Below are 26,427 nucleotides of genomic sequence, written 5' to 3' on the forward strand. Positions count from 1 at the left end.
TAAGTAGAATGTAGTTATTTACACAGCTATTGTAATATGCCTATAAAAAACAATTATCTAACAATGTTTTATATTATATAAAACTCAATAGGCATATGTTAAACCCACAATGATATCTCAAATGTAATACCAGACTATTAACAACCTCCTAATATTTAAAGAGATATTAAAATACAACAGAGCATTACATAATATAGTAGAGCAAACCAATAAAAAATTCTATTGTATTCATTTTGATAAAAAATGCAGTAAAATCTTACAGAAGAAAACAACAGAGTATCAACTTACATGGATGTTTTTCTTAAATTTTTAACTAGTAGTATAATATACTTCCTTATTTGATATAATTACAGCAATACTCACTTAAATATGTTAAAAAGCACCACATAATAGTTATTATTACAAAAGAAAATACCATATACTACATGCGCTAGTACAAATTTTCAAAATTGAATAGTTTGAAAAAAAAAATCAATTTTTTGTCTGCTCATCCACAATTCACTTTATAAGTATCAAAATATACATACTTAGAATAATAAAATTATAATAGAATGTGGTGTAAATCTATTAAATTTTTACATTAAAATCAATTAAGAGTTCTAATTGAAACATTGAAGTTCTAATTAGACAAGAGTTTAATACATATTAAGTGTAAAAGAATACAATTAAACTCTAGTTGAGAGAAAAAAAATTATCTGTATGACATACTTAGAATTAAGTCATAAACATAGTTTAAAGCAGTGGTCCCTGAACAAATTTGCCCAAAAAAAAGATTTAACTTTAAAAATATGAGAAAAAAATGAACATTAAAAAAATTCATAACGGTAATATAAAATTTATATATTATAATTATTTAATAATGTTCTGTACATATACATTGATGAATACTGGTGCATATTTAATTTATTGAATACCTTGTATTCTTTGCACAATTGGCAACAGTATAATATCTGATGACGCATGAAGTGTAGTAGTGGAAAATAACAAAACAGCACTACACTAAAGAGTGCGGCTATGGTGGTACCTTTGTTTTATGACTTAGCTGTGCGCATGTTCAATTTACTGAAAACACTTCATTTACAATTACGTTCTCTAATTCTTGCAGTCGACTACTAGTATTATAGTGAATAGGTTTACTTTTAATTATAGCAAAAAGCAAATTTTTATTCATCTGGGTCAAAAAAACAAGAAACTTAACATACTTTTTTGCACTGAAAGTTCTACTCTGGGAAATGGAAATATAAAAAAATCAAATGAATGTTCACCAAACAAGAAAAATGTTGTGTGACATTTAAAATCAACACATCCTGAACTAGAACAGAAACCATTGGAATATTTTGAACAAAAACAAGAATTTAATCTCAAAAAGAAAACATTTAAAGAAACTTTTATTCAAAATAAATTGCAACTGAAATGTTCATATTTAGTTGCACTACTAACCAAAACAAATAAATTGTTCACAACCGGAGAAAATTTAATTAAACTGGTGTTAACTGATGTTTGCAATGAAATATTTGGACCCTCAGCTGTAGATCAGATTAGATCAATTCCTCTTTCAAATGATATGATTAGTCGTCGAATTGAAACTATCTGAAAATATTGAATATCAGTTAATAGAAAGTATTAAAGAATCACCAACGTTTGCCACACAGATCGACAAATCACGTGATATTTCTAAAAAAGTTATTTTGCTCTGCTATGTATGGTACAACAACTATTCTGCTGAAGAAATTAAAGAAGAATTATTATTTTGCAAACATTTAGATTTCCATATGACAAGTGCCAAAATTTTTTATTGATTGAATTTGTATATTAATAACAATCCCTTAAACTGGAAAAATTGTATTGGCTTTTGTATCAATGGAGCAGCAAATATGACTGGGAAACATTGCAGAATAACAAAAAGGTTTCAAGAAATCGCTTCTCCTGATATATTACTAACACACTGCATAATATATCGCCAGCACTTAGCAGCCAGAAATATGTCACCTGAATTAAACAATGTTCTCTGGAATCAATAAAAATTGTTAATTTCATAAAGAAAAGCGATCCTAACTCTCGATTATTTGCCATTCTTTGTCAAGAAGTAGGAGCAGAACACCAATATCTCTTACTACATGCAGAAGTAAGATGGCTCTCGCGAGGAAAATTGCTTACCAGACTTTACAAATTAAGGACGGAAGTAGAGATATTTTTGAGAGAAAAACAGTCTCTGTTATTAAAATGTTATTCCAATCTGTACTGGATTGCAAAACTGGTATATTTAAGTGACATATTTTCTTACATACATGTTTAAATTTAAGTTTTCAGGGATGTAGACAATTTCATTTAATTCATTTAACAAAATTGATGCTTTTAAAAAAATGAAACTTTGGTTAAATAAATTAAAGAAAATAATCCTGATGTATTTAATTCTTATTGTAATTTTATTACTACACAAAAGGAATTAATAGTGGATAATCTGGATGTAGTAATAAGTCAACTTTTACAGTCATTATATGATGGATTTGAAAAATATTTCCCAACAAACATTTATAATATAAATTTAAATAACAAAGACCAAGCTCTTATGTTGAGATATAACATTAAAAATTTTCAACTGTGAATTTAATTAAATTTTGGATTGCAATAAAAAATGAATATTCAAATTTACATAACAAAGCCATGAAGAAAATTCTACTTCCCATTTTCAATCACATTTTTGTGTGAATCTGGATTTTCAGCATTTTTTATTTTACACTTATTAAAACCAAATCAAAAAATCAATATATTCATCTTTACAACCCGACATTGAAACAATTGTGCAAAGAGCAACAACAAATTTCTCACTAACTTTCATTATTTACAATATGATTTGTTGTAGTTCCTATTTTTAAATAAAACAACCTACATTTATTTTATTAAATTTATTTTCTAATTTTCATTTATATATTGTTTATAGATAGAAATGATATTAATTAATATTATATGTATATAAATTTACACATATTTTTATTTTTAATAAAATAAAAATATGATAAGTATTTTTTTTTTGCTCATCAAAAATCTAAGCTGAGGGTCTGCCGATCCACGTATATTTTTCTATAATTTTACTGGTCCACCATAAAAAAAAAGGTTGAGAAACACTGGTATAAAGGCTTTCAAAGTGTCCATGTACACCTGTTACAAGGGATGGAGAACTGGAAGAAACTAACATAATATACAATGCAAATTACGATAGATAAAGGACACAATTTGTTAAAATAAGGACAACACAAAATAGAGCAACTTAAAAACAATAAATTAGTTCATTACTGATCACGCTTCATTCCATAAATCATACAACAAAGTTCATAAATAATAGAGTATGATTTTATTAAATATATTTAATAAAAAGCTTTATTTAATAACCTACCTCATTAATACATGCCATATTTCTTTTTAAATTAATAATAGATTTTTTTATATGTAACCTTAACAGTTCTTTTCTTAAATAACATTACATTTAAGAAAACTATATTAACATAAGTATTAAAAAATAAAAACTGATGAGTAGAAATGCTACATTACTTTGGTACAGTATTTCATGTACATGATTGAATTATATTTATCAGTATTTATTTTAAACAATATACATTATTTTTACAATGCTTATAATGGGCTGTAACTTCCAATTGAATATTAGTTTTTGATCTTATCAAATTTGGATTATACGGTTATGAGAATTCCATTAACTGAACCTCAATGATCAAAGTACGGTCAACATGAGCTTTAAAACAAATTAAAAGCAACCATTAAATTAAAATTATAGCAGATGGTGAGGATGCTAACCACTCATCCAAATACAGTGGGTAAGTATAATGAAAAAACAACTATTATTTTAAAAAGCTTACCCAAAAGGTAATTACAAAACTTTTAACATTTCATACTCATACACTCATATGAAATCACTTGAAAAATAAAACATACTGATGCCACTAAAATATAATAAGTTACCTTAAGCCATGTAGCAATAAACTGACCTCTAAGAAAATATCTGCAAGATCATGAACCAATAAAACAAGTGAGCCTGCACGGTGGAGATTGCAGACCCATGAAAACATAATTAATAAAACCGTAGCAATATGGTGAATGAACATCTGCCAAAAATCTTTCCGTATTACATCAAAAAACTGAGAAACAGTTAATGACCAGTAAAATGACAACGAGATCATGTAATACCACCAAACATCTGATGAAATACTCTAAGAAAAAAAAAAAATAAAATAAAATGACAACTTTATTAAAAAATTTTCAATTTAGAGAAATTTATAATTCTTGGCAATTTTCCCAAAAAATTCAAGCCAAAAACAGCATATGATTTGATACTACTTAATACTTCATTAATACACATTATTCTTCTTTTTTTTTTAATGACTAGAACTAATAACAGTAAGATATTATTTTCCTATTAGTTAAAATATAAATATTTTGTTTATATTAATATAAAAATATTGTTTTGTTTTACACTAATTTTAATATAAGTAAAACTTTTTTTTTTGTCTTTAAGTTTGTCCAAGTTTCACTTCCATATAAAGCGACACTCCAAACATATACTTTCAAAAATCTTTTCCTGACATTTAAATTAATTTTTGATGTAAACAAATTATATTTCTTACTGAAGGCTCGTTTTGCTTGTGCTATTCGGCATTTTATATCGCTCCTGCTTCGTCCATCTTTAGTAATTCTACTTCCCAAATAACAAAATTCTTCTACCTCCATAATCTTTTCTCCTCCTATTTTCACATTCAGTGGTCCATCTTTGTTATTTCTACTACATTTCATTAGTTTTGTTTTGTATTTTCATGCGATAGTTCTTGCGTAGGACTTCATCTATGCCGTTCATTGTTTCTTCTAAATCCTTTTTACTCTCGGCTAGAATTACTATATCATCAGCAAATCGTAGCATCTTTATCTTTTCACCTTGTACTGTTACTCCGAATCTAAATTGTTCTTTAACTTCATTAACTGCTAGTTCCACGTAAAGATTAAAAAGTAACGGAGATAGGGAACATCCTTGTCGGACTCCCTTTCTTATTAGGGCTTCTTTCTTATGCTCTTCAATTGTTATTGTTGCTGTTTGGTTCCTGTACATGTTAGCAATTGTTGTTCTATCTCTGTATTTGAACCCTAATTTTTTTAAAACGCTGAACATTTTATTCCAATCTACGTTATCGAAAGCCTTTTCTAGGTCTATAAACGCCAAGTATGTTGGTTTGTTTTTCTTTAATCTTCCTTCTACTATTAATCTGAGGCCTAAAATTGCTTCCCTTGTCCCTATACTTTTCCTGAAACCAAATTGGTCTTCTCCTAACACTTCTTCCACTCTCCTCTCAATTCTTCTGTATAAAATTCTAGTTAAGATTTTTGATGCTTGACTAGTTAAACTAATTGTTCTGTATTCTTCACATTTATCTGCCCCTGCTTTCTTTGGTATCATTACTACAACACTTTTTTTGAAGTCTGACGGAAATTCCCCTTTTTCATAAATACACACCAGTTTGTATAATCTATCAATTGCTTCCTCACCTGCACTGCATAGTAATTCTACAGGTATTCCGTCTATTCCAGGAGCCTTTCTGCCATTCAAATCTTTTAATGCTCTCTTAAATTCAGATCTCAGTATTGTTTCTCCCATTTTATCTTCTTCTTCTTCCTCTATAAGACCATTTTCTTATTCATTTCCTCTGTATAACTCTTCAATATATTCCACCCACCTATTGACTTTACCTTTCATATTATTAATTGGTGTACCATCTTTGTTTAACACATTATTAAATTTTAATTTATGTACCCCAAAATTTTCCTTAAGTTTCCTGTATGCTCCGTTTATTTTACCAATGTTCATTTCTCTTTCCACTTCTGAACACTTTTCTTTAATCCACTCATCTTTTGCCTGTTTGCACTTCCTGTTTATAGCATTTTTTAATTGTCGATAGTTCCTTTTACTTTCTTCATCACTATCATTCTTATATTTTCTACGTTCATCCATTAGTTACAATATATTTTCTGAAACCCAAGGTTTTCTACCAGTTCTCTTTATTCCAGCTAAGTTTGCTTCTGCTGATTTAAGAATTTCCTTTTTAACATTCTCCCATTCTTCTTCTACATTTTCTACCTTATCTTTTTTACTCAGACCTCTTGCAATGTCCTCCTCAAAAATCTTCTTTACCTCCTCTTCCTCAAGCTTCTCTAAATTCCACCGATTCATCTGACACCTTTTCTTCAGGTTTTTAAACCCCAATCTACATTTCATTATCACCAGTTGTGGTCGCTATCAATGTCTGCTCCAGGGTAAGTTTTGCAGTCAACGAGTTGATTTCTAAATCTTTGCTTAACCATGATATAATCTATCTGATACCTTGCAGTATCGCCAAGTGTATATTCTTCTATTATGATTTTTAAATTGGGTGTTGGCAATTACTAAATTATACTTCGTGCAAAACTCTATAAGTCGGTCCCCTCTTTCATTCCTTTTGCCCAGCCCGTATTCACCCACTATATTTCCTTCCTTGCCTTTTTCAATGCTTGCATTCCAATCTCCAACTATTATTAAATTTTCATCTCCTTTTACGTGTTTAATTGCTTCATCAATCTCATCGTATACACACTCTACCTCATCATCATCATCGCTGTAACTCTCGACTTCCAAATCAGCAGATTTGGGAAGACGCATTAACCACTAGACCAACCCGGTGGGTTAGTAAAAGCTTACTTAAAACTAACTAACATCACAGTCAGAATCTTAACAATAATAATTTTGAAATCATACAGGATTACTTGAAAGCAATCTCCCAGGGTATTAAAGATTCACAACTCACACTAAATGAAGTGCTAAAATTTTAAGAAATTTAACTAATAAATAACAATCTTTGTTCTTAACTCATTCATTTTTTAAGATGTTACCTTTAACACATTTAACTAAACTAGGACTGGTTTTATTGCAAGAAAAAAAAAATCTGAAATCTTAAACTAACAATGCATACACACAATGTAATTTTGTCATCAATTCAATTCTTATGAAAATACACACAAGCAAAGATAAAAACATTTTAGTTTCATAATTTATAGCAACTTTTATAGTTTACAGAAATTTTATGTATTTTTTTAAAATATGTATAAAGTTTATTGTAACTGTAAAGATATAAAATATAATAAAAATTGTATTTCAAAACTATATTTTCATAAAATAAACTTACTTGATGAGGATAATTAGTCCAACATTCATTTATATTCCACAGCCATGGCTTATTCCATAAGCACAGTATACCGTAAATAAATGAATAAGAATAATATGAACACTTCCAACTAGAAAAAAAATCAAACTGACTATTAATATCTCTAAAAAAATGAAAGAAACAAGATAATTTACATGTGTGGCATTATGATCTCAACTTCGCATTTGCAAAACAGGAAATTATACTTATACTTAATACATCCGTAACTTAGAACTGGGCAAGTTACTATTACAGCAGCAGATGAATGACATACTGCATATAAAATAACAACAGGTCTAGCAAATCAAAATTAGTTAGCTAGTAAATAAAAGAGACTATAATACCTTAACTTAAATAAGAGTAACTTAAGTATTTATTTATTCTGCAATAATTGTTAGAGATCTGTTATTAATATAAGCTACAATGTTAGAATAAAACAACGGATGATAAAACATCTAATTAGTTACACTAAATTCTTTTAACAGACATGACAACATGAAAAACATCTAATAACAACATAGTAACCAACTAATAATAGAAATAGAATATAAATCTGAACAAATCATATGAGAATCAATTAATATTCAATATTTTAATATGAACTTATATATTAATATTTACATACATCTATAACATTCTCCCGAAACATTCATATGTAAATATAAAAACCACCAAAAGATTATGTAGTGATAATACTAATCAAATTTTTCATAAGATCTAATTTATTTGATGATAAAGATTTAGTGAAAATATCTTCAGCTTGTTCTTCAGTTGCTATATATTTTCCACTGCAATCTGTCTATCTGCAACTGATTGTCTGTCATAGTGATAATATGTCTCTATATGTTTTGATTGCTCATGTAAAATAGGGTTTCTGAAAAAGAATGTAATAGCAGATTTAAAAGAATTTAATAGACCTCTGGTTGTCAATGTACATCACAGGAATAGAATTCTGATCAAGAACTCTAACTTCTTTCAGTAATCTACATAATCAAAAAAATGATCTTCTGCTTCCATACGTGACAGGGCAAGATAAATTTGTCATTTACTCTTAGGTGATCTAGAACCATGCCTGCTATATGATCATCTCCTTTTATCACGATCATGGTCTACACCTCTTTTTCTTTGAACTCTTAACTCCCTTTTGACATCTCTCTATCCCTCTCCCAATTTTTTCTCTATCTTTATCAAGTCCTTTTAATTCTTCATCTTGCCTCATAACTCAGCATCCACATGAAAAAACTAAATCAATTTTCCGTTATAAAACATATACAGGAGGATCTGTACAAATCTCATGTAAATTACAAGTTCTAAGGAATTATATTTATACCAACATTTGAAAGCCTGTTTCAGTCCATACAAACTTTTAAATAATTTACAAACATGACTTGTATTATTGTTATATCTTTTTTTTTTCTTCTAAGCAACATTCAAGAAAACTGTTTTTATACCAAATTGACTGAAAGTTTCATTAAAATCATATAATTTCCTTTGACTGAAATCCCTAGCCACTACAGGCATTTTATATGAATAATTTCATTTTTGAAATTCAATTTTATATAAAAAAAATCTACCTATTACCAATGACTGTACTTTGAGATGGTAAATTCACTAATTTCCATGTCTTATTCTTATATAATGAATTCATTTCACCATCATTGCAGCTTATTAATGTTTAACTTCCTTTGATTACATAGTCTCATCATAATCTGTCAACTTTTGGGTTCTATTGAACTTTTTTTTCCCTTCTTTTTCCTGTTTAGCCTCCGGTAACTACCGTTTAGATAATTCTTCAGAGGATGATGTGTATGAGTGTAAATGAAGTGTAGTGTTGTATATTCTCAGTTCGACCATTCCTGAGATGTGTGGTTAATTGAAACCCAACCACCAAAGAACACCGGTGTATCCACAATCTAGTATTCAAATCCATGTAAAAATAACTGGCTCTACTAGGACTTGAATGCTGGAACTCTCGACTTCCAAATCAGTAGATTTGGGAAGACGCGTTCACCACTAGACCAACCCGGTGGGTGGGTTCTATTGAACTGCGTCATCTTGATATCACTCTGATTTTGAATTTCTTTTCTATTTTTTACATTATAATGATACTTTTGATTATTATCAATAATCTATTCATGGTGTTCATTTTAACACTCAAATTGTGAAAAAATATTGTTTTATCCATAATTCACAGTAACTGAATTTTGTGAATTGCTCTCAAGTTACAGTATCTCAGATTGTGAAATACTGTCCGTAAGTTGAATTTGGCAAAATACTCTCACCCTTGCTTTCACTTGAACTTTCTATTCATTTATTAATGTTAATTTTCTTTGGTTTCTATGAAAATTTATCTCTCAATTATACCTCCCTAGAAATACAAATAGATTTTTCTTGAAGAAAGTAAATTCTAAAACCACAATCAGTGCAATCTCCGTCAGTAGATTTATCAAATTTTTTTAACTTCTGTTGGGAAATCCTAACAAACCATTCTTTTTCAAAAATCTTCAAGTGATGAAAATTATTCTTCTTATTCAAAAATAATTCTATGAGTGATTTCCTTAAATCTTCATTGGTAGATGAATAGTTGACTGAAGCCATGAACGTGCCATCTCACATATAATCCTATTTTCACATTGAGAAACTTCATTTTGTTTGAGTGTAAGAAACAGTAATTGAATGTTTTACTCCAATAACCTAAGCATATATTCATTCTTACATCTTTGTTATCAAATTTTCTTCCTACATCAGTGTGTAATTCTTTTATAATCCAGCTTGTGACTTCACTAATTCAATGAAATTTTCTAATTTTTCTTTCACTTCATCCATTTATTTTGACACTTCAAAAGGTTCAAAGTTATCATACCAGTCAAGATAATGTGTTACATTGTGTGTGGCGTCAATGTGTTATCCGTCACAATTCTATTTTTCAATGTCAAGTGGAATAACTAGATGATTCATAAAATCATAATCAAAAAGTTTATACATGCCTCTCTCAATGTTTTTTTAAATTTCCTTCCATTGAATTTTCAGCAGATATCACAGATTAATGCTTATTTTAATCTTGATTAGGACGAAGATTTAATCAGTGACCCTTTTTTCAAATTTGAAACATAACTATACCAATCTTACAATCATGTAACAACTGTCTAACTTTTCATCTTAAGAAAATTGCTTTTGATCATTTTGTTTCAAAACTTTTGACGGAAAGACCTTCAGCTGACTAAGCTTTAAATTTTCCTGTTTTTCTCTAAACTAACCTTTGATTTTGATATCAGTCACATCTGTTTCATCGATAATTGTTCATCAAAGTTCATAATTCATTCATTTCTTTTGTAATTTCGCTCATATTTTCTCTGCTTGTGGTAAGTCGTGCCAAGTGACAAATATAATCAAAATCTTTTTGTAGAGTTTGCAGTAATTGGGAACATTAATCATTTTCATTAACTGGATTACCAAGAAATGACATTTTTGTCTGTATATCATTGAATTTTGCTAAATGATTCTGCACTACCCATGAATTCCCATTAGATATTATGAAATTGATGCCGTAATAAATTTATATTTTCAGTAGACTAATCTATATGAACTTGATTCAATATATTCCCAGACATCTTTTGCAGTATCACATCCAGCTACACGAAGTAATGGCTTTGTATCAAGAAGACGTTTCTTCACTAACACATTTGTCTTTTTCCATGTAAAAAGTCTGTTTTCATAATTTTCAGTATTTGGTCCAGGTTTTATAAATGTACCACAAACTACATCAAAAACTCTGTCACATTCTAAAATAGTTTTCATAATAATTTTCCACATTGCCCAATTTTCTTCACCACTGAATTTCTCTAATTGGAACTTACTGTTTTTCATTGTAATATGTATAGTTTAAAAACTGCATCCTGTTACCATGTTAGAGACCCATAATTAATAAAAGCTACAATGTTGCAATAAAATATCTAATGAAAAAATATCTAGTTAGTTACACTATATTTTATTAACTGACATGACATGAAAATCATCTATTTATAACAACATAGTAACCAACCAATAAAAACAACAGAATATACATCTGAACAAATCATATGTGAATCATCAATTGAAAGTCAATACTTAATACTCATAACTTAATATATGAATATTTATAAACATCTATAACAGTAATTACTACAAAAACCTTAATATTCTATTAATACCACTTACTAATAAATCCTTACTGTTTATCAAGATACAAACATTAAGCATGCGATAAGCAAATCGCTAACTTGAGTAGATATATATGTCAATTTTATAACACTAGCTGTGTCCTGCTTTGTCCAGTTTTTACCTAATCTTCCAAAAAAGGGTTTACACCTGCATTAAATTTCTAGATAAATCTCAAGCCAATGTTTAATCTCCTTTTATAATAGAAAAAAATTTTACAGCAACTTTTTTCTGGGCATCTCATTCAAACATGACAGGAATACAGTGAAGGGTAGAAAAATGAAAGTCAGATAAGTAGACAAATAAATATTCATTCCCATACATATGGACAAATGGTTAAAGCTACATGGATTTCCCAGAGGATCTTGATAAGGCTAGTAAAATCTTAAAAATCTACTTAAGGGTAATCTAAGTTTTTTTTTTAATTATTTATTATTGCGACTTTTATCTCAAATTTTCTTATTTTTTTCAAAACTAATAAGCAGTAAAATACTTTTAATCTCTTTAAATTAATACTGCATTAAACTAAAATGATTTCACTAAACCAAATCCCATATAATGGAAAAAATAGTATAATATTCTTTTATCCATATGAAGCTAATGTTATGTCTTTATCTTATATGTTTTGTTACCTTTTGTATACTTCAAAAAAATTTGGATTGTAAGTAAAGTTTTGTGGTTAAGTTTGTTTATTGCAGTTTATGTTTATTTTATATGAATTTTAAAGTTTGTTTAGATACTTTAATTTTAAATATGAGCTCTTAAATACTTTAATTTTAAATATGTAACATACTGTGATTTTAAGTCTTATTGGGAAAAATATGATAACTTCAACTTTGAAATGAGGTTTTATGATAATTGATTTTTTTTAATATACAGTTCTAGATATTTTTACACATATCTTTTTTATTTTTGTTGTTAAATTTATTTTCTGTGTTTTTTACTTTATTTTAAACAGCCTGTAATGGTTTTGTAATATGAAATTTTAAATAAACTATCAAACAATCTTTTAATAAGAATGTTACTTGAAAATCTATAAAAACTAACATCCAGTAATTGTATCTACAGTGCTACAACTTCGAGAAATACAAAATAAGTATTAAAATATTACAATTCTTATATTTTCTTTTGTTTTGCAGTTATTTCATTTTATTATTTGGTATAATTTAAATATAGTTCTTAATGGAGGTTTTACTGTTGTGTGACAAAGTTGTTGAAAATTGATCGCTGGATTGAAAAACTATTATATTTGGTTCAAAATATATAAGTATTTTGATTACATAATCCACTTCATTAACAAATATAGAAAATATGGGGGCATTTTTACACAGACACAAGGTCATAAGTAAAAAACAATGGACTTGTTTCATATTTTCAGCCTTCAACCAATCATTAATTTAAAGCTTCTGGAAAACATAAGCATGCAACACGCTATACCACTTCTTAAGCTACAAGGATTTGTGTATTTTACTACAAGGATTTAACTAAGTACTCTTGAATGTATAACAACATTGTTGTTACCAAAGCCAAGTAGGAATTGGCAGTTTGGTAAGGATCTATCCATTTCAGATCATCTAAAAGTAGTTGCTAATATAATTTATTAATATTTTATCACAGAAACTTAGTACATTTAGAAAATTAAAAATAGAGATTATTTTATGTTTAGGATAATTATTCTTTTGGATGGCCATTTTGAAGAGACACAAGGCACTTTTTTTAGATTTTTGGAAACTAACTTCCTTCTTTTTAAAAACATCAAGTACAAAAAACACATTAATCTGCATAAGATATCCTACATTTTATCTCCAAAGCATATTTTTGTCTATACTGAGAGAAATAACTCTAATAATTACTTCAAAATCTATGTAATAAAACACATAATCACAACTTTGGAACTAGATATCTTTTGGAAAAAAATAGACTTATATTCTAGCTTTTTTTGGGTTGAGACTTCAGATGAAACTACCTTAATCTTTATGCACAAGTACAAGAAAAGATGAATTTTATTTATTTATAGTGAAAATAAATATCTTCATTATATCATCATCTTCATTTAGCGCACTAGGCTAATCTAGTGGTTAACTCATCAGTCGCAGAATCAGTTGTTTAACAGCTGATTTTCAAAGTCAAAGGTTCTGAGGGTCAATTCTTAGTAAAAGTTAATTTGCTTTTATATGAATTTAAATGCTAGACAGTGGATACAGATGTATTTTGGTGGTTGGGGTTCAATTAACTACAGGTCTCAGAAATATCAACCTGAGTCTGTACAAGACTACACCTTACATGCATATCATCCTCATCTCATTGGATCATGGGGACGTTGCTTATTGTTCACTAGTTGAACAGACTGCAACGTAAACATTAGGAAAAAACTATTTCATTATACCTTTACAAAGTTGCATCATTATTATTTTATAATATAATTTTTATCTCATGTATTAATATGGACTAATGTGCACCTATATTGCACCTCTTTTCTTTATTCATTAATTCTGTATTTTAATTCTGCGATCAAAGCTTTTCTATAGCTCCCTTGATCTTTCAAGTAAATCTTCAGAGGATAATAAAATTTTCAACTTGCAGAAACACTTTATTTACTCACAGAATAGCAATAGCACATCTACCATTCCTGATATGATTTACAACAATGTTGCAATTTCGTAACATTTACAATTCGAACACAAATAGTTTTTACTTTTTTGACTTATGAATTAATTCACCACATAAGCTTAGAAGGAAGCTTGCACAAGGGGATACAAAAGTGAAAGTTGTAATGTATAAAAATGTCATGCCTGAGTGGGATTTGTGGATGAAAGACCAAGATGCTATCACTCTGCCACAGAGATCAGTGGAGATAAATATAAAAAAGCTGACAACACAGTTGTAGGACTTTCCTGTAACACAGTTTTTTCTGATGCACAGCTTACACACACAACTTAATTTAAAAATATTTATCATTTTATTTAATTCAATGATTCTAACTAAAAGCACACGCGCATACCATATTTCAATCATGCAGCTGTGGCGGCAGTACTAGCAACCAATTTAAATAAATTTTTACACTTTAAATATTATTCATTTATTTAATTCTCTGGCTCACCTGTGACGTCACAACATAGCAGACATCTACAGCAGTAGTCCGGTCGCTAAGTGGGATGGGTGTGTATGGGGCCGTTGCGGTGGTGTGGGGGGGGGGTGGCTGGGTTAAGATCCCACTTTGATAGGAACAAATTTGTAGATCCAACAAGCTGCTAATATAAAAAACTGCAATGAGAAGACCTACTGTACTACCTTCCACATTTCAAAATTATTGCTATTTTTTGAAGTGGGGATACAATTTAGCAAAAAAGATTTTACACATGTTGTTTTTATAATTATTCACAAAAATATTTTTAAAAAATCCAATGAAAATCAACTCCTTGTACAGCCATCTATAACTCTTCAAAATTAAATCCATTTTTTGGGATGGGGTGAAATTTGGCAAAAATATTTTTTTTACAAAAGTTGTTTATTAATGTTTTACCTATTGTGTACCTATATTGTTTTACCTATTCAAATGAAAATTTAGTAGCATCAATATTTCATATATAGAAGTAATCTGACCAAGTTTGGTCAAAATCAGTCAAGCAGTTCTGGAGATGTAAGATGACTTATAGCCCATTACTGAAACCATTTTTAGGGGCGGCGGTGAAACTTAGCAAAACTTTTTTTTATAAAAGTTGTTTACTTTAATATTCACAAAATTATAAAAAAAAATAAAAATAACCTTAATTACACAAAATCTGGAGATGATTACGTTTTCCCCTGTATTCCCCACCCACTGACCTTTTGAATTGAAAATTTGAAAGCATCAATGCTCCTACTATAGAAATATTATAACCAAGTTTGGTGAAAATTGGCGAGTAGTTCTGGAGATATAAGGCGATTTACACGTCAACTTACTTACATAAATACGTACACACACACTTTGTCGCGGAAATTTAATGCCATTTTTTTGGTTTTCTGGGGATCCTTAGGGGTCAATTTGTCAAGATTCAGTGAAAACCAGATATGACCAATTTTGACCGATCACCATACTGTCCCTTCTGTACAGCTGTAGCTTTGCTACAACTGCTATATAGATGGGAAAGTAATATTTATCTACATACATTTATTTATGTAGAACCCTGATATAATGGGTAAGTATATTCTAATACTACATTAAACCTTTTTAAATAAAACACAGACATTTTCAGAAGTGGGAGACGATTCCATTAACTATTTATCTGTAATTTGAAATGGCGTGCTTATGATGAAGTCCATCAACTAAGATCATTTATGTCCTTAATTGTCTAACTATACAGTGCAAATACACTGTAATTTTTATGTTATGTTATCTTTTGTAGTTCATTTTACAAAACTTTTAATTATTACTTTTTGTTTGAAATGAATGTCTATAGTTTGGTTACTATCATAGAATATAATGATAAAAGGTTTTTATTTCTATTACTTTATTTTTTTACTTCTCTGTTTTATTTCACTAATACTAATAGTATCTCAATTCCTTTTGTATTAAAAATATATAATTTCTTAAAAATGATATATAAAAAATTGAGGCTTTGAATAATATATGATTGTAAATGTTGTACTTTAGGAAAAATTAGACAAAGATAATCTCTCTAGTTAAAAAATACAGCAACTGAAAATAGCATAAATAGCAATTGAAAACTCCAATAGATTTTAAAAAGTATAATAAAAGAAAAGTTAATATGCCTACCATTGTATGAAAGCTATTTCAAAAGTACAATACCACAACATGGAGTCATAAAAAGAAGAGGGTAAAAGTAGGGCATAGTCTAATAATGCTGCTGTTAAATGAATAATTATAACATTAAAATAAAGAAGTGAGCATCAACCCACACACAAAAGATATAAGTAATAAGTTGATTTACAGAGAAACATAAATATAATTAACATATAACTGCATTCTTTCCTGTTTAGATAGCACTATAGTACTGGAAGAGAAAATATTTTAATCGATCCAATTTGGGTATGTGAGGTTTTCACTGGATCTTGAAGTTTTGACACCTAAGGAACCCAAAAAACTGAATGGAAATTTTCCAGATGTTAATTTTCATATGTATGTTTGTTGTGTTGCCCTCTAAATCACCTTATATCTCCAGAACTAGTGGTCGATTTCAACCAGATTACTTCTAGATATGGGGCATTGATGCCATTAAATTTTCAACTTAAAAGGTCAAGGGGGTGAGGATGTAGAGCAAGATCACCCTCAGTATATTGAGATTTCACCTAATTGAGGACATACTTTTCTTAAGTACATTTGTTAAAATTAAAAATAACAATATTTGGAAAATCGCACCCCTACCCTAAAAAATGCTGTCGTAGTCAACTGCTGCTATGTTATAACATCACATGTAAGCAGTAGAATTAAATACATGAATAATGCTTGAAGTGTAAAAAGGTAACTCGATCTGGTTGGGTCTCAAACTCAATCGAACTCAATTGACTCTGTACCTGATGCGTTAAAACTTACAGTTACATCAGTCTGCCAACCATACAAGCAAAATTTGTTTTACGCAAGTTGTGAAATTACATTAGTTCAGTTACAGCTGACTGTCACTGCTAGTACCACCACACCTGCGCAAATAAAATATGGTATGCACATGCGCTTTGGTTAAAATCACTGAATTAAACAAACAAAAAATATTACATTTAAATAAAATGATATTTTAAATTAAGCTGTGTTGTATGTGTGCATACATGTATGCATCAGACCCAACCCACAGTTGTAGGACTTTCCTGGAAAATGGCCTTAGCCATGTGACAGGAAAGTTCTACAACTATGTTGTCAGCTTTTTAAAAATTAAAATATCTACTCTCTAAAAATGTCCAATAGTTTTTACAGTATCTTTTATAAACAAAGTTAACCAATTTCATTACTTTTAAACTAAAATACATAAATAAATAAACAAACACCAAAAATGCATATTGTAAATGTTTTCACAATTTATACAAATCCTAACTGATTAAAGAATTCAGACAAAAGGTAAACCTATGAAGAAAAGATACATTTATTTCAAAAGCAATAAATATTCTTTATCTTAGAATAAAAATATCTACACACTTTATCTAAAAAGAAATAAAATAACATAAAAAAATCCATTTAAAATTTGTGAATACTTTAAAATTCAATATACTATTGTTATCAGAAATTGACTGATCAAATTAACCTCATTTAACATGACTCAATTAAATATAATGTAAAGATATATGGTTTTTTCAAGGCTGATTTTGAAAATGTACAACATACACAGTGTAATGAATGTATAAAACTGTATTCAATTAAAAATGGACTAATTACTAATAGGACACACTGTAATAAATAAACAAATATTTTTATAATCAAAAACATGGATCAGAAAATTGATTATGTATAATATATTTGTAATACAGAAATTTATATTTCTTATTAGGAAATGTGAACAGTCATGAATCATGTATATGACAATGAGTATGAAATCAATTACCTGTCAACAGCAACAATGAAATTCTTTATTATACTGCTTTATATTGTACTTGTTACAGTAGTCCATAATAATCAACAGAAAACTTTATTTAATGCATTACAGCCCAAGAAATAAAAAATTTCATGACTAGAAATACTTCTGCTGATAAACTCCTCCAAATGATTTGGATTTAGACTGTTCTACACTTAAGAGAATTAATTCTTGAATGTCAACAAAGACTAGACCAGACATCACAAAATTAATTTTTAGTTGATTTATAAAGACTTATAAAAAGGATTTATCATACATTTGCCAAATTAAATCTGTTTTGAACTCGGTAACTCTTTCATTATCTAAATAATTTTTTTTTGAATGGTATAAGTATCTCACAAAGAAATAAGCAAAATAAATAAATTTTATTACAATTCATACTACAGTTATAGTTACAAGTTATTTCACAAAACATCAATAATTAATTAGTCTCACCTGCTTTCACAAAATTTTACCAATGTTGATGGTTTTTCTTGAGTTTTTCTTAACCTGAGCCACCTCTCCACCTGTCTTTCAGAAATATCCAACTGTTTTGCAATACCTAGAACTTCTTTATGTTTCATCTTACTATTATGCTGATAAGCTTTTTCTAAAACATCATTTGGAGGAGCTTTCTTTGGTTTTGAGGCTTTAATGCCCAATGACATAGCTAATGGAGCAAATCCAAATCTGAAAGTAAAAATAAATTTCAATTAACTGAATACTTTAATATTTAATTTAACAATACAAGATGTGGGTTATTCAATAACATGGTAACCAATGCTAATAATTTTTTCCTCTGAGGGTGGCAGATTCCAACATACCTCCTCAATCATATCATGTTTGCAGAACTGAAAACAAGTTGTACCAGTAATCACATTATCTGATAATCCTTTTATAACTTATTTTTATCATATTTTTCAACATAACAAATGAACATTCTTTCCAAACATGTAATGACATACATGAAAAAAAATATATATATTTTGTATGATAAAACAAAAACCAGAAATACATTAATGCTGGAGTTTTTTTACAGGGTCTGGCATATAAACCTGACGATTTTTGAGGGATAATAATTAAACTGTATTTCGTGCTACTAAAACATTTAATATATCAAATTAAAGATCAATTTTTGCAATTTACAGTGAATTACTTACATAGATTTTTTTTTTACTTGAATATTATGTCATCCAAATGTTTTCCATTACTCCTCACACACTCACTTAACCTCATTCTAAAATTTGACATTGCTCGCTCAATCATCACTTGTGGAACTGCTTCAATTTCTAGTTGAATGGCCTCCTTGTGTTCTGCAATTGACTGTTGTCAACTACTGAAGACTTTATGTTTAAGATACTCCACAGAAAAAAATCACAAACAGCCAGATCAGGTGAATGCACCTGTCAAGGAATGTCGCCAATCGGGAAATCAAACGTCCAGGAAAGGTTTCTCGCAGAACATCCATTGCGATTCTCGCCATATGGGCGGTGGCACCATCCTGTTGAAACCAAATTTCATGTCCTTGAAAGTCATTCAAAAATTCATTCAACATGTTTACATATCGATGAGATGTTGCTGTGTTACTCTGCGATTTAACTCCTCAAAAAAATATGGGCCAATTATGCCGAACTTTGAAACCGCACACCACACTGTAACATATTGTCTGTGAAGTGGTTTTTCAAGAATTTGCCGTGGATTATGCGAAGCTCAATAACAGTAATTTTGTTTATTCACAAATCCTGACAGATGAAAATGTGCCTCGTCACTTAAAAGAATAATGGCATCCTGGTGGACATTTTCGAGGATGACCTCGCAAGCTGCTTTGCGAGACACCCAATCATTTGCATTAGGTTGCTGCACTAACATCATCTAAGACGGATGGAATTTCAGGTTGACATGAAGAATTTGTTGCACACTTCGATCAGAAATAGCTAGCGCAGCTGTATGTGTCGCTGCTGAACGTCAAGGAGGCCGTGTAACAGCTAACCTTACAGCTTTAATGTTTTCAGGCGTTCTCACAGTCTGTTTTTGTCATGTTGGTTTCATTTTTAAAGCAGACGATGTGTTTTTAAAATTCTTCACCCACAACAATATCGTATTCCTACTAGGAACAGACGCGTGTCGATTTAAACTGAAATGTCTGCGAAATAAACGCTGTGTTACAATAACAGAGTCATTATTTTTAAAATAGGCTTCAATCATAAAGCCCGAAATAGCATGAATAGACCTGTCAATGTACAACACTCCCGCCTCATCATTGACAGTGGTGCCAACATAACAATTACTACAAAATCGTCAGATTTATATGCCGGACCCTGTACATTATATTTCTATATGTAAAAATATGGGAACTTATATTCAAAAGTTTAATTTTAGAACTGTTTTGTTGTGAACCTTTCTGAAAAGAAAAGGTCATTTCTCAGATTCATAAATATTATTTTATACCTAGGCCTAATAAAAAAAGATATTACAATTTCTAGTGGAGAACTCGTCATCGCAAATCAGCTGATTTAAAAGTCAATAGTTCTAAGGTTTAAATTCTAGTAAGAGCAGTTTACTTTTATACGGATTTTAATACTATATTGTGGATACTGGTGTTCTTTGGTGGTTGGGTTTCAATTAACTACACACCTCAAGACTGATCGACCTGAAGACCTGAAACTGTACAATCCTACACTACATTTACATTCATTCATATCATCCGCATCCATTCTCTTAAGTAATACCTTACAGTGGTTTTAGAAGCTAAACAGAAAAAGAAAGCATGAAGGAGAGGACTTGTTTGAAAAGACAAATATTGTGTCCTACTGACCTAAATAAATGTAAAATATTTATATTTACAATTAATTACTTATACGTAAATTAATGTACTGGTAGGCAGATAATGGAAACCCACCGGCTTGGTCTAGTGGTGAACACATCTTCCCCAATCAGCTGATTTGGAAGTCAAGAGTTCCAGCATTCAAGTCCTGGTAAAGTCAGTTATTTTTACACGGATTTGAGTACTAGATCGTGAATACCAGTGTTCTTTAGTGGTTGGTTTTCAATTAACCACATATCTCAGGAATGGTCAAACTGAGACTGTACAAGACTACACTTCATTTACACTCATACATATCATCCTCTGAAGTATTATCTGAAAGGTAATTACCAGAGGCTAAACAGGAAAAAGAAAAAGGCAGATAATGGAAAAGATCAAAAAAAATATTGTTTTACCATGTTAACTTGATTACAAGAGAAGTTATTTGTACAATATGTAATACTCATGATATAACTAGCCTACCAAAATACCTACCAACATATATATTAATCACTAACTTTCAATTGACATATAAGCATTATAACAATAACATGTTAAAGATAGTGTCAACTATAAACACATTCGACCTTTGAGGCAGAGTGTTACCTGGTTATTCAAAATAACTTACCGATACCCTAAGTATTTATCAAAGAGAAACCAGTATCAATAAAAATATTCAATGAATTTTGACATTTGGGAGTTCTTGAACTCAGAAGGTGGTTTTAAAACGCTTCTGTATTTCTGTTTCTCACCAGAAACCACATCTGTTTAAATACACAACCAATTTTATTTTAATTTTTATTAAGCCCACATTTAGTCAGGCCAAAACTGATCAATTGAGCAAGAGTATAAATTTTAAACAGTTTTTTATTCTTGAAAACGTGCTATGACTGATCTATCATCTAACAGCTACTAGAGTAACAATCCTCTCTTAACGTACAATACACATGTCAGAGGGGAAAAGACTTGAAATATAAAAATACTTTTTGTCATGGTTTTGAAGTATTTATTGCGTTCATGTCTGATAACATGTGTTATAAATTCTAAGTGCAAGTAGAACCACAATTGCTCTACATGGGAAATTAAATTCTATAAAATTGAGATAAGATATCTGACATTGTGTTATTTATGAATTCCTTTTTTTTTATATATATATTTTTTTTTAAAGTATTTGAAAACCCTTTCAAATACATAATGATAGACATAAAATTAAACTGCTGACATATTATAGAGGCCTCAACTTTATGCTGATGTTTATAATAGGATCCAAAATGTTTTGATTTCATTAAATGGATATTTTAAAGAGACGTATCATTATAATGTAACCTCAGCCATGATTCTACACATATCTTAACGAAAAGAATCTGATGGATGAAATGGTACACGGAAAAGCCAGAACCATGACGGAAATCAAATCAGAGAACAGCCGTTCTAGAAGGCAGCATCTCTATTGGACTCAATACTGCTATAAGCTACAAAATTTTCTAGTTCCTGTTTTACTGTGTATATTTATGCTGGGTGAGTTACATGTTTGCAGATGAGTTTAAAGCAAAACAAATACTTACAAAATAAAGCTAAAAACCAAAGATATTTTTTTATTCTAGTCTTTTCTTCTGTTAAACACAAATATAGTATTTTTTAACTTTTGACACTTAACTATTTTTTAACTAATTCGGTTTTAAGCACGAGTGAATCGCAAGAAAAATATTGTAAAATATATTCTAACAAACGTTCGGTGTTTGCTCATCTCCTCGCTTAATTAGGTTGTTTTTGAACCAACGATTTTACATTTTTGGTCACTTTATTAAGAAAATAGAATAGTTCAATCAAGATTGGCTGTTTTTAACACATAACTAAAGAAAAATAGTAAATTCGTTCCCATAGCTTGAAAAACAAATGTATGTTTAGTTAATATACATTTACTGAGTATACTAAACCTTCATTATATACGTGTAAGCAGATTTAATAAACTTGAACATTACAGGGTAAAACAGTATTAAAAATAAAAAAATCCTTTGCTACATTAACTGCTGCGCAGATAAAAGTTCCGTAATGTCTACGCAATAAATCGTCTGCAGAAATTCTTGGCTGCTGCCCATAATAAAAGGGGCGCCGGTTAATCACTTTCTTGCGAACGTTATTGCACATCGACGGTATCTGAGCAAAATATTTTATCACATTTTACTTAGCACATTTCTAACTGTAACAGCTATGTTGCAAAAAGGCTCTTGAAAAACGCCCACATCGGACGAAGATGAAAAACGATTAGGTATTAGGCAGTCAATCGGACAGATATTTTAGAATTTTTTCTGCGATTCACAAATTCATGAAACACAGGAAAAACAAAATTACGTTTAAGAAAATATAAAAATAGCACTTCTGTTTAATTTTTCATAAGTTTTTTTAATGTAAAAATTCATTAAAAAATTGGATTGCATAGATTAACAGAAAGTAAAACATTTCACCTGTACGGTTAGTAAGAGGCGAGTTATTAGGCTTTCAACGCATCGGCAAAGATGTAATGCGATCGGTATAAAATTTCACGGGGAAAGGAGGGAGAGTGTTTTTTATATTGTTATATAATTACTGCTTCCAATCTATTATGTTAAATACTAACAGGTAATTGTAAAAACTGATGACTTACTAGAGTCGTGATGCACAACTGTCAAGTACTGAAATGAGAGTACAGATTAGTATTAATGAAAGAAATCCTAAATTTCATAAAATTCACACCGATGTAAAATTCTTCATAACACCAAAATATGAGGAAAATTGTAAAATTTTTACACAATTATACATATGAAAACACTGCGAAAAAAAATCAGCGCTTTTCTCCGTAAAATATAAGATTCCGCGTAACATTTTCCGACAATTGAGATACTTTCATGAAAGTCCGTAGATATTATGAAGATATATATTTAAACATACATGAATATATACATAGAATATTTTAAAATTATTTTTTGGGGAAGTGAACGTATACAATGAACTGCCAAAATCGATAATTAACTTAATATTGCAGTAGCATACTAAAGAATGCTTCTCCACAATCAGGTGCGTGAGTAGGGTTAATTATTATTGATAGTGTTTTTATTTACAATTTCAGATACAGCCAGTTAGCTTACAAGGGATTCTACGCTTAACTCAAACTGAAGATACAGTCAACTTCAGTTGAAACAATATATGCACAAGATATATTTGTCGATGAGCACATCGACTTATATTTGTGTGTATACACTCGGTAGTTACCAGCAATTTAAAGGGTTAGTGCTAATGTACTCGTACCCATACCTTCTGAGTTATCAGAGTAATACAAGAGATCACAATTTAATAAAATACTACAATGTATAAAACAGAACGCGCACACAAATTTTGAATGTTTCATTTTTAGAATCAAACGCTCTACAAATGAACGCTCGGCTCACGCAGGGGAATTATAATTTTACAATCCAGATTTCGTATTACGGTTTACTACAAATACCGAGGCTATTCAAATCAAATATGCAATTAGTTAACTATTATCCTATCGCCTTCTAAAATGATATCATCGGTTATTTTTAGTAGCACATAAATATTACAAAAAGTTAACATAATATTATCGGTCAAGGAATAACTGTGGATTTTTGTTTTATCACAATTAACAATTTATTTCTTTTCACTATATATTCCGCCTACAATTCTTTTTCTACAATAATCTACATATATTTTTTTTTTTAATGTTCTAATAAAATGTTAGATTTAAAAAAATTTCCTTTTGCCTATAACACACTATGCGATTATCGCTTTTAATTAAACTCATAGCAGGTTTTTATCTCATAGTAGGTTTAGTACTGAATTCGCACAGATTAACTTTACCAAAGACATTTAGGCATTTTTAGACATTTCTGTGAAAACCTTTAGGAAAAATTATATTCGATAAAGTTTATGCTAAACCTTTCACTTAATGTTTTTTGCGCTTTTTTATTGTGGAACTCATCTTCTTCCTTAATAAGCGATTATTCAAAACTTTCTTACTTAGAATAAATACGTAAGGTTAAAATAATACAAATATATAAGGCTGCAATAAAAGAACGCAAATTAAAAAAAAAATCAGTTTACAATACAAATAATTTTTTAATTTCTTGAAGCTACTCTCTCTTGATATTTTTCCTCCTTTGTAGCTGAGGAAAAATTAAAATACTTGAGAAACTTCTTTTAATTTAAAGAAAAAGCCAGCAAAGGGTTGTACAACTTTTCCACCTAGCTTTAGATGACTTATTTCAAATACGCCACGCAGTTTTTAAATATGCAATACTGAATATTTAAAGACTTTAAATATAGACTTTAAAAGTCTATATTTAATCTGTTAAATCATTATCATCATTGAAAATTTTTAAATTATAATTAAAGGATTTTTTTCATTTTTCAACGTATAGTTAGCATTTTAACCTCCTATATTGCACTTTGTTAGCTCATTTTTTATTGTTTAACTTTATTAACGTAATTTGTAAGCTGTAAATAAACAATACTAGACAAAGCATTAAATCATATCATAGTCACATATTATGACATCATAACTAATACTGAAGAGTGAGCCTTCATGGACAAGATTAATCATGTCAACGCAGGTCAAAACGTGTAGCTGAATACACAGCTGTGTTGTTTTTAAGCACTGGATTTATGAATGAATTAATTTTATTCAGTCTTATTGCTGTCTTAAGTTTGTTAACAGTCCTTGTCATAATGCCTTGAAATTGTGTAAATGATGTGGATGCCTTTTGTTATGTGATGTATGTGATGAGTTTAACGTAAAATCAAATAGAAAAAAACATTACACCTTTAATTAAAAAAGCATATTATTTTTAATTTCAGTGTAAAATTGGTGATGAGAATGTTTATTCTCATTGTGTTCATTTGTCTCATTTGTGTCTCATTTGTGTTCTGTGTATTTGAGATGATGGCTTAAAGTTACACAGAAGGTTTTGCCAATTGGTGTACCTACGATTTGGCGTGAACCAAAGGATCATTTAACCGACTGTTGCTTTTGATTAACAAGTGTGTCTGGAATTTCTAAAAAAATCGAAATACTGTAAAATATCATTCATTGCAATCTGCAATCAGGTCTGTACCTCAAAGTGAAATTATTCCCGGTTCCTGAGCACCTGTTAATGAACGTTTCGAAAGCAACAACAATGATTTTGATTTTGAATTATCTTCCAATAAGCCACATCTTATATCACAAGGTGAATTAAATGACTTAAATTTATCAAAAAATCAAGCTGAACTGTTAGGATCAAGACTGCAAGTTTGGAATTTACTTTAAAAAAAATATAAATATTTCGAAGCCGACAAATGGAATTTTCTCAGTATTCTATTGATGAAAATAATTTGTTTTATTGCATAAATATTGATGAGCCTATATTGCACTTAGAACAAGTTCATAAACCTGAGGACTGGCACCTTCTCATAGATTTGTCAAAGTATAGATTAAAAGTGGTTCTACTAAACAACGGTAACAAATACTCTTCGATACCAATCGCTTATAGTATTAATTTGAAAGAGACATACGATGTGATAAAAGATGTTCTTGAAAAAATAAATTATAAAAAACATAGGTGGAACATATGTGGTGAATTGTAGTTATAGCTATTTTGTTAGGCATGCAGTTAGGCTATAC

At 29.5% G+C, this 26,427-nt stretch overlaps 1 protein-coding gene across 1 annotated transcript in view; it reads right to left on the bottom strand.

The window, feature by feature from the left end:
- Window positions 1–26,427, bottom strand: part of schlank (ceramide synthase schlank) — an 84,322-nt gene that overhangs the window by 14,680 nt on the left and 43,215 nt on the right. The window contains exons 2-4 of the mRNA XM_075354976.1: window positions 18,425–18,658; window positions 7,218–7,326; window positions 4,002–4,223 (exon numbers count right to left, since the gene is read on the bottom strand). Of these exons, the coding sequence (XP_075211091.1) occupies window positions 4,002–4,223; window positions 7,218–7,326; window positions 18,425–18,658 (565 nt within the window). The remainder of the gene's footprint in view (window positions 1–4,001; window positions 4,224–7,217; window positions 7,327–18,424; window positions 18,659–26,427) is intronic.

This window comes from Lycorma delicatula, chromosome 1 (genome assembly GCF_047948215.1).
Source record: "Lycorma delicatula isolate Av1 chromosome 1, ASM4794821v1, whole genome shotgun sequence".
NCBI lineage: Eukaryota > Metazoa > Arthropoda > Insecta > Hemiptera > Fulgoridae > Lycorma > Lycorma delicatula.